At 36.4% G+C, this 16,027-nt stretch overlaps 1 protein-coding gene across 1 annotated transcript in view; it reads left to right on the top strand.

Moving 5' to 3' along the window:
* Nucleotides 1–14,840, top strand: part of TINAG (tubulointerstitial nephritis antigen) — a 35,016-nt gene extending 20,176 nt beyond the window's left edge. Inside the window, exons 9-11 of the mRNA XM_053973650.1 lie at nt 2,245–2,350; nt 12,879–12,924; nt 14,037–14,840. Of these exons, the coding sequence (XP_053829625.1) occupies nt 2,245–2,350; nt 12,879–12,924; nt 14,037–14,153 (269 nt within the window). The 3' untranslated portion in view covers nt 14,154–14,840. The remainder of the gene's footprint in view (nt 1–2,244; nt 2,351–12,878; nt 12,925–14,036) is intronic.
* The last annotated feature ends 1,187 nt before the right edge of the window (nt 14,841–16,027 follow it).

Raw genomic sequence — 16,027 nt, 5'->3', positions numbered from 1 at the left:
CTAAAGAAAGTGAATCTGTAAAAAGATGAAGAAAATGATCTGTAGACGCTAGGCTGTATTAATGTATAGAGCTAAACTTTGTTTCCTTTTGTAGCAACTAGTTTTCATGTCTCATGTCTTTGTATGATTAAAAAGAGACAAAAATTCCTATTTAAGAATTGCATGCAGGGGAATCCATAGTGGAATCAATCTTTTAATCTGCTGCATCTATATGCATAGATCTGACAAGCTCAGCATGACTGAAGTAGCTCATGCATGAACTATAGTAAATCTTATGAAAATCACTGCCTTTTCTGATTCATTAATAATTAATCTGTTCATTTTGGGAAATGCAAAGTCTTTCCTATGTGAGAAGGAACAAAATTAGCTGGTGGACTGTGATCACCTTGTCCTGTCCAAGTCACAGTGTGTATCAGGACGAAGTCACTGAATAAGTAAAAATATCTCATTGCTAGATCTAGAATTATCATCATCTTTGTCCATCCTGTACTTGATGCACACAGATCACTCTAACTCCAGACTATATCATTATTTGGCTTCTGATTGCAAGGTACACATATACAAATGAATGTGTACACACACGCCCAGGCGTGCAATGTATAGATAATATATAATAATGGATAAAATTCTATCACATAAACTAAAGTTATTCCGGAAATACACTCCAAAAATTTCTACTTCATTTCAGTGGAAAAAATTTAGGTATGATATCTCTTCACAGACAAGAATGTGTCTCATTTGGGGCACAAGTTATGTTCTCCTCTGCACTTACAGTTGAAGGCATTGGAAGAAACAGATGGGCTGAGTCTGTTGATAATGGCTCCACGGCTGGTGTCACAGCTAAAATGTTGGGGGGTTTTGACAATGGAATGGCCTAAGCACCAGGCCTGCTGGCATCAGATGGGACTCCCCTTTCTCAGAGAGGAAGGAGAGTCTTTGCTCAGGAGCAGCAGGTATCATTGCCAGAGCTTCAACCAAGATGTGATGGGGAAGGGCACAATATCAGGCTTGCCTGTGGCAAAGCAAATGGCCTCATTTCACCATGTTTTGAAAATTCTCTCTCATCCCCTAAAATTTTTGACGGTTTCATATTTTCAGCCAAATATGATAGAGGTTGTTGTAAAGATAGTTAATTTCCTTTAAGTTTATGAAAATATTATGTAGGAAAAAGAAATTTGTAAGTATGCCAGACAGAAAAAAAAAAGGCAGCATGAGCTCAACTTACTGGATACTGCAGATCTATACCAGGCACATATGTTATAAATGGTCCAACCACATTAAAAATGGTCAATGAAACTTGTACTTTATGGGACTCCCAAGGTGCAAGACTTTAGGAAATTGTATTTCACTAATTCTCGTATTCCAAGCTGTGTGGTAGTTAAAATCACAACCTAAAAATGAGATGGAATAAAGCTTATGTTTAATGCTTCTAATTCACTGGACTCTAAAGGTAATGCAGACCTGAATAGTATTTTCATTTCTCTGGATCTGGTAGCCCAAAGCAAATGGTACTAAGATGGCAGAACATATGTGGAAAAGAAACCCAGAACTATTTTCTTAATAAACAAATGAATGATACTCCTAAGAAATAATAAATGGGCATAAAATGCAACTTGTAATCTTTATTCTTTTGCACAAAATTTTCAGTTCATCAGTTATGAATGTTCACCATTTTTACTGTTATGAAAAAAGGGGTGATTTTTTCCACACTTTTAACTAACAGTCACAATTTATACACATACAAGCAATCTAATTTTCTTTAAGGAGATTACTGTGTATTTGATGAACTTTAAGTTCAGAAAAAGGTATGTCATTCCACCATATTTCACAGGATATATACTTTCTGTTAAATACTTTTCTTGAATATGCATATGCCAGCCAGAACTGAGTAGTTTATATATGAACCTTGGGGAGATTAATTTTTTTGAATTAGATTTTAAAATTTATGTAAGGCCTTCATGAGGCAATGTTTCTTACTGCATTGGAAGAAGTCAGTGAGAGGGAGTTTTCATGACAAGGAAAACTAACAAACTTGATAAGAGACCTTAGAGAGAGCTCTGATGAAGTATTTCTATTGGTTCACACACAGCAGACACTTCTGATAAATTGATGCTTTTAGTGGAATTACAAAGTACACTTAATGCAGTCCAACACACAACAAGAATTTCACTGGTAAAATGCAAGGAGCAAAGAATAATAGAGGTTATGTTTTCTGACTGTGGTGATTTTTCCTATTTTTTTCAGCTATAATGAAAGTGTATGAAGATTTTTTCCTTTACAAAGAGGGAATATATCGACACTCCCAGAAAGCAGGATCTAAATGGAAAACTCATTCAGTCAAACTCCTTGGGTGAGTAAAGCACATTCTTTTACCCTTTTTCTCTGCCAGTCATGAGTGTAATAAAACATCAATGACCAGTTTGTAACCCAAAGATTTGACTGTCACATGTGGAACACTACTAGCTCCCAACATAAGACTGATGTTTCATTTTTGCTTGTCTATGAATTTTAGAAAGTATTGAAAAGAGGTGTAGACCTATCATCTTTTAATCTACTCTTATATTTGTGCAAAAACTTCAAATATAATGTTTATAGAATAAACCATTAAACCCTGTATAAATATAGTAGAAACATATACACACCATATTAAGAAATATATATATACACACATATATACACCATATAAAAATACTTGGTTGGGTATTCACAAATATTCCAAGTACATATCAAGTTGTGAACAAAGTTTATATAATTTTCTTCAAATATGCCACCAAACAGAATGCAAATAGGAACATGAAAATTGACAGCGACCTCCCACTTAAATGGCATAGCTTACTGGCACAGCAGTCTAGGCTCTCTGTGCCCTGAATAGAAACCAACTGCTGCTGCTGATTTTCTTTGGAGAACTGCTTCAGAAGCATGTGTGTAGTACACTAGTGGATTTCCTCTCAAATGTAGACCAGGGCCACTATGTTAAGAAGACTATTATCTAATAATGCATAAGCTTGAATTACTGAACATACCACAAGGATTTATTCTTTGCCATGGAGGGAATATGCAAGGATGAATTTATTAAATCAGCAAGTGAATGCATAGAAAAATTACTGTAGAATCTCAAGCAAATATTTTATTGATGGTCTAGAATATCAAGTAAGTAATGATTCAATATGTGCTAGGAAGATTACTGAGAGTATTTTCAACAAGTACTTCAAGAACACAAAATTGCAAAATAAGGGACATCTTGTGCTTGTGATCTTAGTGAAGACGTTGTGGAACACTATGGTTTACAAGAGTGTGCTTGATAGTGGCATAGAAGCAAAGAGAAGCAGCAGGCTTATGCAAGATCATCTTTGATACTGCTGCAAAAAGTATTTACTCAGGCTAATAGAGGGAAAACTTCCTGTCATATGATTGTAGAGAATATTGTGAAGCAATGAAAAAGAGAAACTGGAATTTAGTGTAGAAAAATGGAGCACTAAATTAAGAAAATATGTTTTTGGAGGACGGATGATAAGTGTTGGTTTTTGTATGTGTATTTAAGGTAACAGCTGTGAGAAACCAATAACATTAGACAGTAAAATTTGCAGTGCAATTTGAATACTTTAGCTCTGGAATGAGCTGCTGTGAAGCTGTGAGTTCAGGTTTGGGAGGGCTGTGAAGTATGCTTGGTGCAAGCATAGGGTGATGACAACTCTTCCCTAAGACAAGCTGCTCCACATTTGTGCAGAATAACCTACCCAGATGAGTGATTATGCAAGAATGGCACCAGAGGACAAAGTGATGGCTGAGGAGGGAGAGAGGAGGAGATAGCTAAAGTGCCAACCATATGTACCAGATGAAGTTCAACAAGGGGAAGTGCCAGATTCTGCACCTGAGATGGGGCAACCCTGGATGTACAGACAGACTGGGAAATGACATGCTGGAAAGTAGTGCCACAGAAAAGGACCCGGGGAACCTGGCTGATTGAAAGTTGAATATGAGTGAGCAGTGCCATGGCAGCCAGGAAGGCCAACCCTGGGGGGCATCAGGCCCAGCATGGCCAGCATGGCAAGTGAGGGGATTGTCCCACTCTGCTCTGCACTGGGGCAGCCTCACCTCAAGTGCTGGGGGCAATTTTGGGTGCTGCAATATAAGAAAGATATTAAACTATTAGAGGGAGTCCAAAGGAGGGCAAAAAAGATGGTGAAGGGCCTTGAGGGGAAGCTGTATGAGGAGCAGCTGAGGTCACTTGGTCTGTTCAGCCTGGAGGAGACTGAGAGGAGACCTCACTGCAGCTACAGCTTCTTGTGAGGGGAGGAGGAGGGGCAGAAACTGATCTCTTCTCTGTGGTGACAGTGACAGGACCCAAGGGAATGGCCTGAAGTTGTGCCAGGAGAGGTTTATGTTGGATATTAAAAAGAGATTCTTTACCCAGAGGATGGTTGGGCACTGAAACAGCTCCCCAGGGCAGTGGTCACAGCACCAAGCCTGACAGAGTTCAAGAAGCATTTGGACAATGCTCTCGGGCACATGGTGTGACTCTTGGGGTGTCCTGTGCAGGACCAGGAGTTGGACTCAATGATCCTTGTGGTTCCCTTGCTAGTCAGCATATTCTGTGATTCTGTATTTCTGTGCTGAAGTGGATGCTGATTTAAATGGGAATTGACAGGCTGTGCAAAGAAAAGACAGCAACCCTTAGGCAAGGGGCCACTATGAGCAAAATCTGAGCACCTTGGCAAAGACACAGGATTGTGTTGAATGGTCATTGGTAAACACTGAGAAGGAGGAAAGACAAGTGATCTGATATACTGGAAAAGAAGTTAAGTGAAGGAAAAAGAAGAAAACTGAAGATGATATTATATAAGAAACATCAGACTTGTTCAGAGTTTAATATGGGGGGAATGCATTTTCTTACTAAGTCATTTACTTAATTTGAATATTTCTGAAGTATCCAATGGATCCAACAGTATAAAGAACTACCAATCCTGGAATTGTCTAAGGCACAAATGTTGAAATGTTGTGGCCTCCAAGGTTGTGCCATATAAAATACTTGCAGACCTGTTTAACTGTAAAAATTTAATTAGATCTGGACAAGTTGGAGGCTGTTGGAGCCTTAAGCTAGGTGTTTCTAGCAATGATAAATCCAGCCATAAAATGTGATTCTGCATCATGAACTCTAAACCACTTCATTGTATATATTTTAATGTTTTCAGGATTAAGCCATCACTTTTTAATATAATTTATTAGTTTAAATTAATTTGAATGGAAAATATGTGTTGTGGGTGTAAGTTCTTCATCACTCATGTATAGCTTGGAAGCAAAGGAAAATTTAGACTCCTTGACCTCAATAAAAACTCATGGGAATGTCATCATAATTGTACTTCAGATAAAAATACTGATGTATATTTGCATTTTGCTTAGCTGAGATGGCTCCTAGGGAGATGTAAAGGAGCAGAGATATGCTGATAGGTAGGATAAAATATGCAGTTTTTTGTGGGTTGAGGTTTATTGTAGGCTTATTTTTATTTATAATCCTTTCCATAAAAGACATTTAATACTTGTAAAAGTCAGCCATAATAATGACTGATCCTATTAAGCTGATTTTGTAATATCTTAGAAACATTTTTGAAAATGCCTTAAATTGCCCCTGAATTGTGCAACATATAAGTCAATGGAGTGATAAAATGCAAATATATTTTGGTGATGCCTGCAAGAGTTATTTGTACAAAACCAGAAATGCACATACAAACTGCTCAACTGATCATTGTACCGGAAGGATTTTAAATGTTTAGACTGACTTCCTTTGTTCTGCAAAGGGGAAATTGCAAGTTTTTTTCTATCATTCAAAGGCTTATTTATAAAATCAGCTGTGACAAGACTGGGAGTCAATCTCCAGTGAGGTACTGTGTAACCTCAGACTCAGGGAAAGAATGTGAAAAGATGGAATAGCATGGAAGGAGGAGAGGAAAGTGTGGAACAGCCAGGTGGAGACTGTTGCGGGTAGCAGAGTGGGTTTGGTCACAGTCTCTCTAGTGAAATAGGGATTTCAGTAATCTGAAGGCAGGATGGACTGACCTACTGATACTTAGAGAGAACAGAATCTCTCAGGCAGTTTTTGTGTCTATTCCAGACACAGGGAGATAAGCAGAAAAAGTGAATAATGGAGATTGGCATACATAACAGCTAGGTTTTGACGTAGAAAAGTTAAATTCCTATGCCTCTGCATGTTTCCCTTTATCTTTTATAGATAGTCATCTGCTCTAGCTTAAGTATCTAAAGGTGAGCTGAATTGCTTTGTTGGATCTGATTTCTCCTTGTAGACTATAATAGAGTTTGTGGGATAACATCACACTTAAATAGCTAAAATGAAAAATTTTAGATTAGATTACAGAAATCCCACATGCAATGGCATCTTAAAGTTGCTTAAAACCCAAATGACTGGTGTGTAATATTCATAGTAAGACAGTATTTTCAGAATCTTGCATATGTATATGTGTATGTACATACATGCATTCATGGATCCATACATACACAATTACAGCTCTTTATGACACCAGAATGAAAATCAGTTAAAGAGGCACAATGAAACTGCAAATGGCAAGTGGGACTAAAGAGAACAAACTATTAGTTTGGTAATTTTCATTTTTTCATTGGCACTCTCCTATTTAAGAAGATTGATGGCTGAAAAATGACATACAAAACTGTCATTTTTATCTTAACAAAAAAGACTAAAAAATAAGTCTTAATAAAAAAAAGACTAAATTCACATCAAAGATGAACTCAGTGGTAGATTTCTTTCAGATCTGTATGTTTAAGCTAGGATTTCTGATCAAACCTGTCATATTTGTTCTCTACCAGATTCTCTGCAATTTTTTTGTTGTTGTTGTTGATTGGTTGGGTGGCTGAGTTTTTAAATTTTTTTTCTCTTCATTCTAGTCTTCTGTCTTTCTTAATTCCATCTAGGAAAAGAAATGTAATGTGTATAGGAAAAGAAAACCTGGGGCAGATTTGTTGGTGTAAAACGCCATAGTCTTTTTGGTGAGGAAAGTACAGTTCAGTCAAGGAAGTACATTGGATGGAGTAGCTGTGGTTCTAGTTCAAACAAATCTCTTCAAAGTTAGTGAAGTAAAGTACCCATCCTGAATGTTTGCAGCTTGTTCAGACAAATCTCTCTGACTTTTATTTCTGAATCACTTTAGTACAGTGCCAAACTACAATATATGATCCATACCTCACTAAAAAGCTGCAACTGCTGAGGCCATGACACTGAAAAATCCAGGAAGGTCTCAAAAGCCCAAGCCTTTGACTGCAATTAAATCTATGGACTATCACTTTAAGGCTTGAAGGAAACAAACAAATATTATTAAAAGCCTTGATAATCTTTCATGAACAAGATAAATTTTCAACGCTTGGAAGGAGTTCAGAATGACAAAAGGCTTTAATAAGAGGACACTGAGATGTACATTAGCTGGAAACACATTTCCCCTCTATTTTCAGTCTATTTAGCAATTCACTGAAAGATTTAAATGGAATAATGCAGCAGATTAAATGGCTTAGCCAACTACTAAACTGAAACTTCTATGCCCTGGAAAAACACTGGTTGAATGTTTGACACAAAAAACCATACTAATGGAGATAAAATTGATATGTGAGGCAAAGAGCTTGTGGTTTGATGTTGAGGAGACAGCCAGACAGAGCAACAACATTCTGTGATTTAATACATAATTAAATGATTCACCTATCCAAAGTCCAAAGTCCAAAGTCTTGACTACTGTTAGTAATATGTGGGGTTTTGCCTTTGGAGACTGTTTTTCTCTATGTTTTTCTCTTTGTTGCCTTCACTCAATCTTGCACTCAAGATAACTATAAACAAGTAACATCTTAAATCACCGAAAGTCATAATCCAAACTGTTTTGTTCCTGAATAAAGAAACCTGGGCTTGAGTTCCCTTTTTCTTTCATGGGGAAAAAAAAAGAATTACTTTTTCATTGTCAGACAATCAACATCAGGTATTATAGTTAAAAATTAAACAGCAACACTCAAACATTTTATAGCAAAGAGAAATACATGGAGATCATGGTGAAAAGATACAGGGTCTGATGATTCATGCAGTTAAATCCATAAGACTGTACCCCAAACAATTCATTACAGTAGATCTGTGGAATCTGTGGGAGTGATTTAACTCTTGGCTCACTGACTCAATTCAACTCACATCTCATGTTAAAAAGTCTATGCAAAACTACAATTTTGAATTCAGCAACCATTTTTTAAGAAGGTTTCTCTTGTGGTGAACATAAGTCAGTGACCCTAACCTTCTTATTTTTAATACAAGATTAAGAATTGAACTTTTGTCTAATTGAGTAGATAAAATTGCTAATTTTTGAAGTGTACTAGGCTTTTGTGATCCAGCACTAAGAATAGGACATGACCCACAATACTTGCACCTTTTTTCCTCTGGTAGCATTATAACAGCTATACAACCAAGTCCGGGGAAGAAGCTGACATGAGAAGTTCTTGGACTGCATATATTTTTATCCAGAAAGCAGTTTAAGTCCTTGGTTAATGTAAAGCATTGACTTCTACTAATAACAACTAATCTGCAGAAATTAGCTTGAGATCTAAAACCTGCCATTCCTCTTTATTTTTAAGGCTGTATTTGTTTTCTGTTCATACCTTCAGTCTTAAGGAGACAGTTTGTATAATATTATTTAGCACACTCCTCAGAAGTCTTCACTGTATTTGCTGTTAAGAGCATTTTACCTACAAAAGTGAATGCAAGCACACTTGAACCTAGTTTCTGTTATCTGTCAAAACACCTTAGTTTTGAAGCCACTGCTGATAACCCTTTTTGTTGTGTTAGGTTGTATTTCTCATTTTTAAATTATTTTATATGATGATTAATTATCAGCTTACTTTTTTCCTGATAGCTTTCTTTATGCTTTTCTTGTGAAGTCCACCTACATTTTAGTGGTGTAGTTTATTGAAAAAAAAAACTGGGAAATGTTCAAATAAAACCAATTTCCATTCTCTGTAACACTACTGAAAGTCTCTGTATTCTAGTTTTTTACCTGTCAGGCAGAGTTGTGTATTCAGGGCTTGCTCCTACAGAGATAATGTCAAGGGAAAGTTGTTACTGAAAAGGACAGCTAAGGTGCCTTTACTATATGAAATTGGACACAAAATTAAGAAAATAATTTTATATAAGACCACAAGAACTCATCCTTTTATCTGAAAGAGCAACAGAATTCTTTTCACAGAGTCACTTGGAGCAGGTTTCCTTGGAGTAAATGGAAACACGCTGCTTATTTTTTTTCCTGGAGGGGATTGAATGTGGTTTTGCGAAATTACTTTTTTTTATTCAAGGTTATTTTTGATTGAAGACCATGATAGTTTCTTTTGGAAAAGCTAAGTGGAGTATTTCTCACAGAATATTTTTGCCAGAGAGATGAAAACTCCCTTTCAAAAGTAATTTTCAGAAATTGATAAATAGACCTTCTTAATGATTTCTTAAAATCTCTTCTTTTTCTTCTAAATAAAAATGGAAAGTTTGGATATGAAATAGAGTCATGATTTAAGCCCAGCTGGAAATTAAGCAGTCACTGTCCCAACTTCATCTCTCCCCCCACACACCCCAGTGGAATGGGGGATAAAATCAAAGTAAAACTTTTAGATTGAGATAAGAACAGTTTAATAATAACAATAATGTAAATACAATAATAATGGCAAGTGATAATAAAAAGGGAAAAAGAAGTGCTGTACAATACAGTTGCTTACCACCTGCTGACCGACACCAGAACCCCCCTTCCCGAACCCAGACTGGATACATTTCTGAGTAACTTCCCCCAGTTTATATACTGGGCATAAGTCCTATGGTATGGAGTATCCTTTTGGTCACTTCCAGCCACATGTCCCAGCTAGGATCCCTCCTAGTTTATTTTGCATTCCTCTTCACCATTAACGCATGAGACGAAAGGAAACAAAGTCCTTACTTAGCAAAACCCAAAAAATCAGTGTATTATCAACATCACTCTCATTCCAAATCTAAATCACAGTACTGTAACAGCTACTGAGAAAAAAATTACTAGTGAAAATTAGGACATAAGGTTGAAAGGTTTTCCAAAAAATACCAAAGGTAGGGACATCAGTGATCTAAAGCTTTGCAAAGATAACCCTGAGAAATTACCTGTCTGTCCAAGTCCAATAAGATTCAGCATCTCTTTGCTTTTAAAATGGCATTCATTTGGAGTAAATATCAAGCTGGAATAATCACAAAAGCAAACAAAAGAGTGTGATTAGATTATTTTGGTCATCTTCCAGAAGATGCAATATTGTTCTCTAATGGATGTTGTCCAAGACTGTGTCACTTTAAAGTCTCTGTCAATTCCACTTGGGAACTAACTCCACTGTGAGTTTAGTTACTTCATTAAACCCCTTCAGGATTATGTTGTTTTTTTTTTTTTTTTAATTTTGGTTTTGAAGATTTTGAGGGACCAATCAACACTTTCTCTGAGCTGCTACTCTGCAGGGAAAATGATCTGGAATGCTACCTAGAGTAAGCTGGATGCAGCCATCACTACCTCCACTGGAGGTTAAGGTTCAAGTAGGGGATGTGGAAGGCGAGCAGTGGGGGGACCACCACTGGAGAGTCTGTTCTATCTTCTCTTTACCCACCCTTTGTGGAGAAGAAGACAACAAATATATCTGCCCTGAGCCTTCTCTCCTGGGGGCTCAACAAAGGCAGCTCCCTCAGCCTCTCCTCATACATCACGTGCTCCAGACCCCAGACATCTCAGTGGACTCCTGCTGGTCTCGTTCCAGCCTGTTAATGCCTTTCCTGCATGGGGAAGTTCAAGACTGGGCACTGGACACAGAATGGCAGTCAAAAAAAAAGGAAATCAGTCACTTCTCTTGACCTGCTGGTGCACTCTATATTTTAATTTACTTTAATTTAGAGTATTTGATGATTACCCATAGGCATTGATTAATGAGAAAGCAGCTCTTCTTTCTAAACTGTAAATAAAATGCATATCCCAAGTGCCTATGTATCTATGATGAGACAAACCCTGGGAAACTAAATTCATGGATATGTTATAGTCAAGGATTAAAAAAAGTTCCTTTTCTATCTTGGTTTATAAGTCTTCTTTTATGTAGAAACATTTCTAAGAATCAATGAATTCCAATCAATGTATGAAACTATAAGCTGACTCTTTTAAAAAATAACAAATGTTAGAAAAACATTTAATCAGAGGAATGTGACCCTGTGGGAACTGATCATTATCATACTCAAGCAAGCAGGAGCAATTATGTGTAGTACAAAATGCAGGAGTACATGAATATCAATTCAAGGCAATGTTTCTCTGTCTTTGAGACTAATGTAAATATTGGACTTTCACAGTACAGCTGATGTATTTTTTTAGAAAAATGGCCGTAAGTAAAGAAGTAAATTTGAATCTGCTGTGAAATCTAAAAGCCTATAACTTTTTTTTAAAAAAAGATATGATCATGACAGATTGTATTGGAAATATTTGGCAAAGAAATGGCAATTATTGATAATCCTTGAACATTCATGTGGTAATGAAAAGAAAATGCATCATGAGGCCTCTTTAAAAAATAATTGCATTCCAAGTTCATTATGGGAAACATTGTTTTTATGATTTCTTGAATTTAATGATCAGTAGCTACAATTTGTGTTTGCAACTACAATCCACACTTAATCTCTGTGCTAGTCACCAATTTGTCTTCCTGCCCTTTTTCCCTTTCTCTGAAAGCACAGGTATTCCATGTAAATGATGGTTCACTGTTAACTAAGAGTTGATTTCACTGTTGCTGTTCAAATAAAAGGGTGACAGAAAAATCCCAGTTTCCCCATTCACAGTGTGGGATTTCTCATCATATTTTTGCTGGTTGCCTTTGAAAATGACTGGAGCACTGCAAATACAGCTCAAACAGGCAGTGTTGATGGGCTATACACCAGTAAACACCCTGTCAATGGCATTTGATACATCCTAGGATTAACTTTACACTGGGGAAAACCCTCTAAAAGTTCACATCTTTGGTTTTCTGTTTATTTGTGCCCTTTCATAGGCACCCAAGCATCAAGATCTGTGAATAGTAAGTAGACAAGCATTCGTTGTATAAATTAAAACAGAGCTCTTTAAGCTCCAGCAGAAAACCCATGTGTACTTAACTACCTAAGGTGTGCAGTGCAAGCCTTGCTCACTGAAACATCCATGTGACTGGGTTGGAACTGCTGCCCTGTGTATAAAGTGAGGCCTACAAATCAGGGTACTAAGCAGTTCAGCTACAGCTATAGCCCTATGAAAATCCCATCACTTGGCAGGATGGCCAGTGGGGAAAATTTCTTGTATGATTTCATAGAAATTTCCACAAAAGTTAGCATGCCCTCAAAGATGACAAAAACATCAAACTTTTCCCCTGCCCCATGCAATGAAACAGATAAGGCTGTCAGCAGTTCAATTTGATCTGAGAAAAGCTAGGAATATTTTCAGTCCCAACTCACCAGCTATTTCTGTAAAGGTGCTGGATGAGACTTTTAACAAAAATGTTCCTAGGGATCTTCAGCTGAGTTGAAGAAATGTGCTCACATTAGTTTCAATATTCCTACACAGTTCAGTTCAGCAGGCAAGCCCTCCAGAAGAGAGATTCTGCCAAATCAGACAGAAAACAGGTTTTTGCAATGAAAAACTACAACTAGACTTTTGTTAACTTTTTGTAATGACTAATGACAATTTGACTTGTGGTTAGCAAGTCAGCAGGTAACCTCACTTGAATCATCAGAATTTGTTACTCAGGCTTTGTTCTGACACTGATAATTATTACAACTAATGCTTGTATTTTCTGACTGCTTGTTTCATCAAAGTACCATTCTTTTCTAAAAGGTGGGGAGCATTACCTGACAAAAATGGACAGAAACAGAAGTTTTGGGTAAGTGAATACTTAGGACAGTGTTTTGAAGCAGAAGAAAAGAGATCTCAACAACACAGATCATCTAAAATCTACTTCTTTACTTTCATTCACTCTCTCTGCATCCATTTTTTTCCTTCACCTTAAAGTGTCCTGCATAATTCTACTCCCTCTCTGGCAACTTTTATCATGCTGACCCTTGAACTATTGCATCACCTACCTCAATTTCAAAGCCTGTTTCATCTCATCTATACCTGTAGGTTTTTCCTACACTGCCTTTTCTGTTTCAAATCTTATTTAATTTTTCAGATGTTATTAAAAATTTCTATGAAGAGTCAGTTCTTTTTGATGCCTGCAAATGAAAGTCAGTAAAATTAATCATTAGTATTTGTTAAAATATTTGGAAAAGACAAATTTTCTGTTTAAACAGTGTTGGAAATTGTTATCCAGACACCAGAATAAGCCCCCAAAACTAAAACAAATCAAACTAAGAACACTTCCTTTAAGCCATTTAGAGTAAGTCAAATTTTGTCACTTGGATTATGACTAACAGCTCACCCCATTATTCCTGTGTTCATCTGAAAGTACTTTGGTGTTTACATAGCTGATGGCAGGGCTTATGGTAGGTAGTTTCACTGGTATCAAAGGCAAAACCTACTGAAACTACTGAGAATTAATCAGAAAATAAATAGCTTAATATGTCAATAGCTACCTGAATAAAACTTCATTCTTTAAAAGTCAGCTTTTATATATATATATATCTTTGGTGTGTCTTTAACAGATTAGTTGGAATTCTGACCGTTGTTGTTTCAAAAACCTCTTTCAGCAGTAAAGAGTATGAATATTCATTTAATGATTTCTGCTTCAATGTATCAAACTGTCTTGTAGAAATACTAGTCCATTTTTACTAACCCTGATTTTGGAAGTGAAATTTTGATCAAACCAAAAAAGAAACAAAATATTAGAAATCAGAAAAAGATACATGCTAATTCTCACTGCACCGAGTCTGAGAGACTCTGTTCCTTAAAAAGGAAACTAACACAAAAGATTAATTTTGCATTTTACACCCTGCATTTTTAAATAATATTTTTAAATTAAAATAGATAATATTTTTCTGTTTTGTTTACTTTTAGATTGCTGCAAATTCCTGGGGAAAATCCTGGGGAGAAAATGGTTATTTTAGGATTCTTCGTGGACAAAATGAGTGTGATATTGAGAAGCTGATTTTAGCTACTTTGGGACAGCCATAGTTTATCTGTACCATACTCTGCTTGATGTAGCTATTCTTTCCATTGTTTTATATTGAGTCTTTATGGGGAAAAAATGATGTCTTCTCTCTAAGTTACCTTTCTATTAGCCCTCATGAGGTCTTCCTCATGAACACACTGCAGACATCATAGCACTCTTGGATCTCACTTGGTACAAAAAACCCTTTAGACTAAAAGCATGTCATATCGAGGACTACTGAAAACCTTGATGTCTCATGGAGCAGGAAGTTCCCTCCTCATTGAACAATGCCTGAAAAAAATGGAGTTACAGTGTTAGCATTAATCTCTTTACAGTATATATTCTGACCAGAAATTATTTCAGAAATATTATGTGCTCTTCCAAACAAAATTGGCTCAGACAGCTCATGGTCATACTGGATAAAAAATTCCAAAGAAATGTAAGTAGGTCTGATCCTGTAGTTGAAGAATTATTTCCTATACACCTTTACTTAAAACTAAGTAGATAAGTTGTATCTATGTATCAACATGTCATCCAGGAAATTAATTTTTTTCTAGTAGATCCCACAAAGTTAATGCATTCAGTGTAATACAAAAATAGCTTGCAATGAAAGAGTGTGTTCCTTTTCCTGCAACCACAACCAAAATGGTATCATTTTAATAATGTTTTAATTAAAAGAAAATAAAGAAGAAATTGTAATTTCTCCTCAATTCAGTCTAGACTAGACTAATTCCTGAACTGCTTGCCTTCCACTCCCTGTTTAATCTGAGAACAAGCATGTGCCAACATTCCTAAAAGCCTATTGCAAACAGAAAAATATGGCAAAGATATTCTGTTGTTTGTCTCGATGGACAAATCTGTAATCCAGGCTCAGTTCCTGGTGTTGGTGATCAGGATCACTAGTGCAAATGAGACACACAGAACTCCTAATGCTTCCATAGCTACTTCTCTTGGAACAAGCAGCTTTTTGACCCACATTCTCTCCTATAAGCATTGCTGCAAATCTTGACAAGTTTGAGGACTGTTTTGCTTATTTGCTAATTAAAATATCAATATTGAAACTATTGACATAAGAGGAAATTAAATACTTTCTAGCCCTTTCAGTTTCGATTAATCCAAAGGTCAAATGCCAACTGGAATAAAATTGTCTATGAAAGAAAATATGGCATGTTAAATAAGTGGGGGGAAAAAGCTGCCATGAAATATCAGTGAACAAAGAATTTCCAGGTGTACCTTCAGTGTGTTTAATAATGTTCATTCTTTCTAGAATAAGAACCTGTTTTCTTATGTCATCAGCAAGTGCATTCAAGAATTTTTCATGGCAGTGGTATATGACAAATGCCCATGTCTCTGAAATAACCTCTCTTAAACCAAAGCTGGGTGACAATTTATGTTGCATCACTTAAAGGAGCTATTGTTAAAATGTCAGTACCATACTGCAGCACAAATGTCAGTACACATACTGCAGCCTTTAGTGTCATATAGTAAACTGAATTTAGACACAAAAAACCTTTATCACTTGAAATTTGTAGCAAATTGTAACACAAGCAATTTTAGAAGCTCTAAATGCTTTGAGAGAAATAACTCTTCTAGTTTTAGTGAGTTAAGCCAGTACTTGAGAGGAAAGTGTACTGAATCATCTACACACCTATTTCCCAACCTCTTGGTATGTATTGATTCCATAAATGTCAAGATTTTAGAAGAGTATAATTTAACTTTGAAGTGAATGACACTGTAAAAACATGTTCAGTAAACTCTGGGGGAGGGGGGGTTATTTATTTCAACTCCAAATTGGCTTGCACTGCTGTGGCTTTTACTTTTGCCAGTGGCTGTTGCTGCTCCCAATTTACTTATGAGACCTTCCTAAGATCTGGGCTGTAATGTTAAGCTTCTAATT

This window comes from Vidua macroura, chromosome 3, assembly GCF_024509145.1.
Source record: "Vidua macroura isolate BioBank_ID:100142 chromosome 3, ASM2450914v1, whole genome shotgun sequence".
Classification (NCBI taxonomy): domain Eukaryota; kingdom Metazoa; phylum Chordata; class Aves; order Passeriformes; family Viduidae; genus Vidua; species Vidua macroura.
This window is presented reverse-complemented; position numbering and strand designations above follow the sequence as displayed.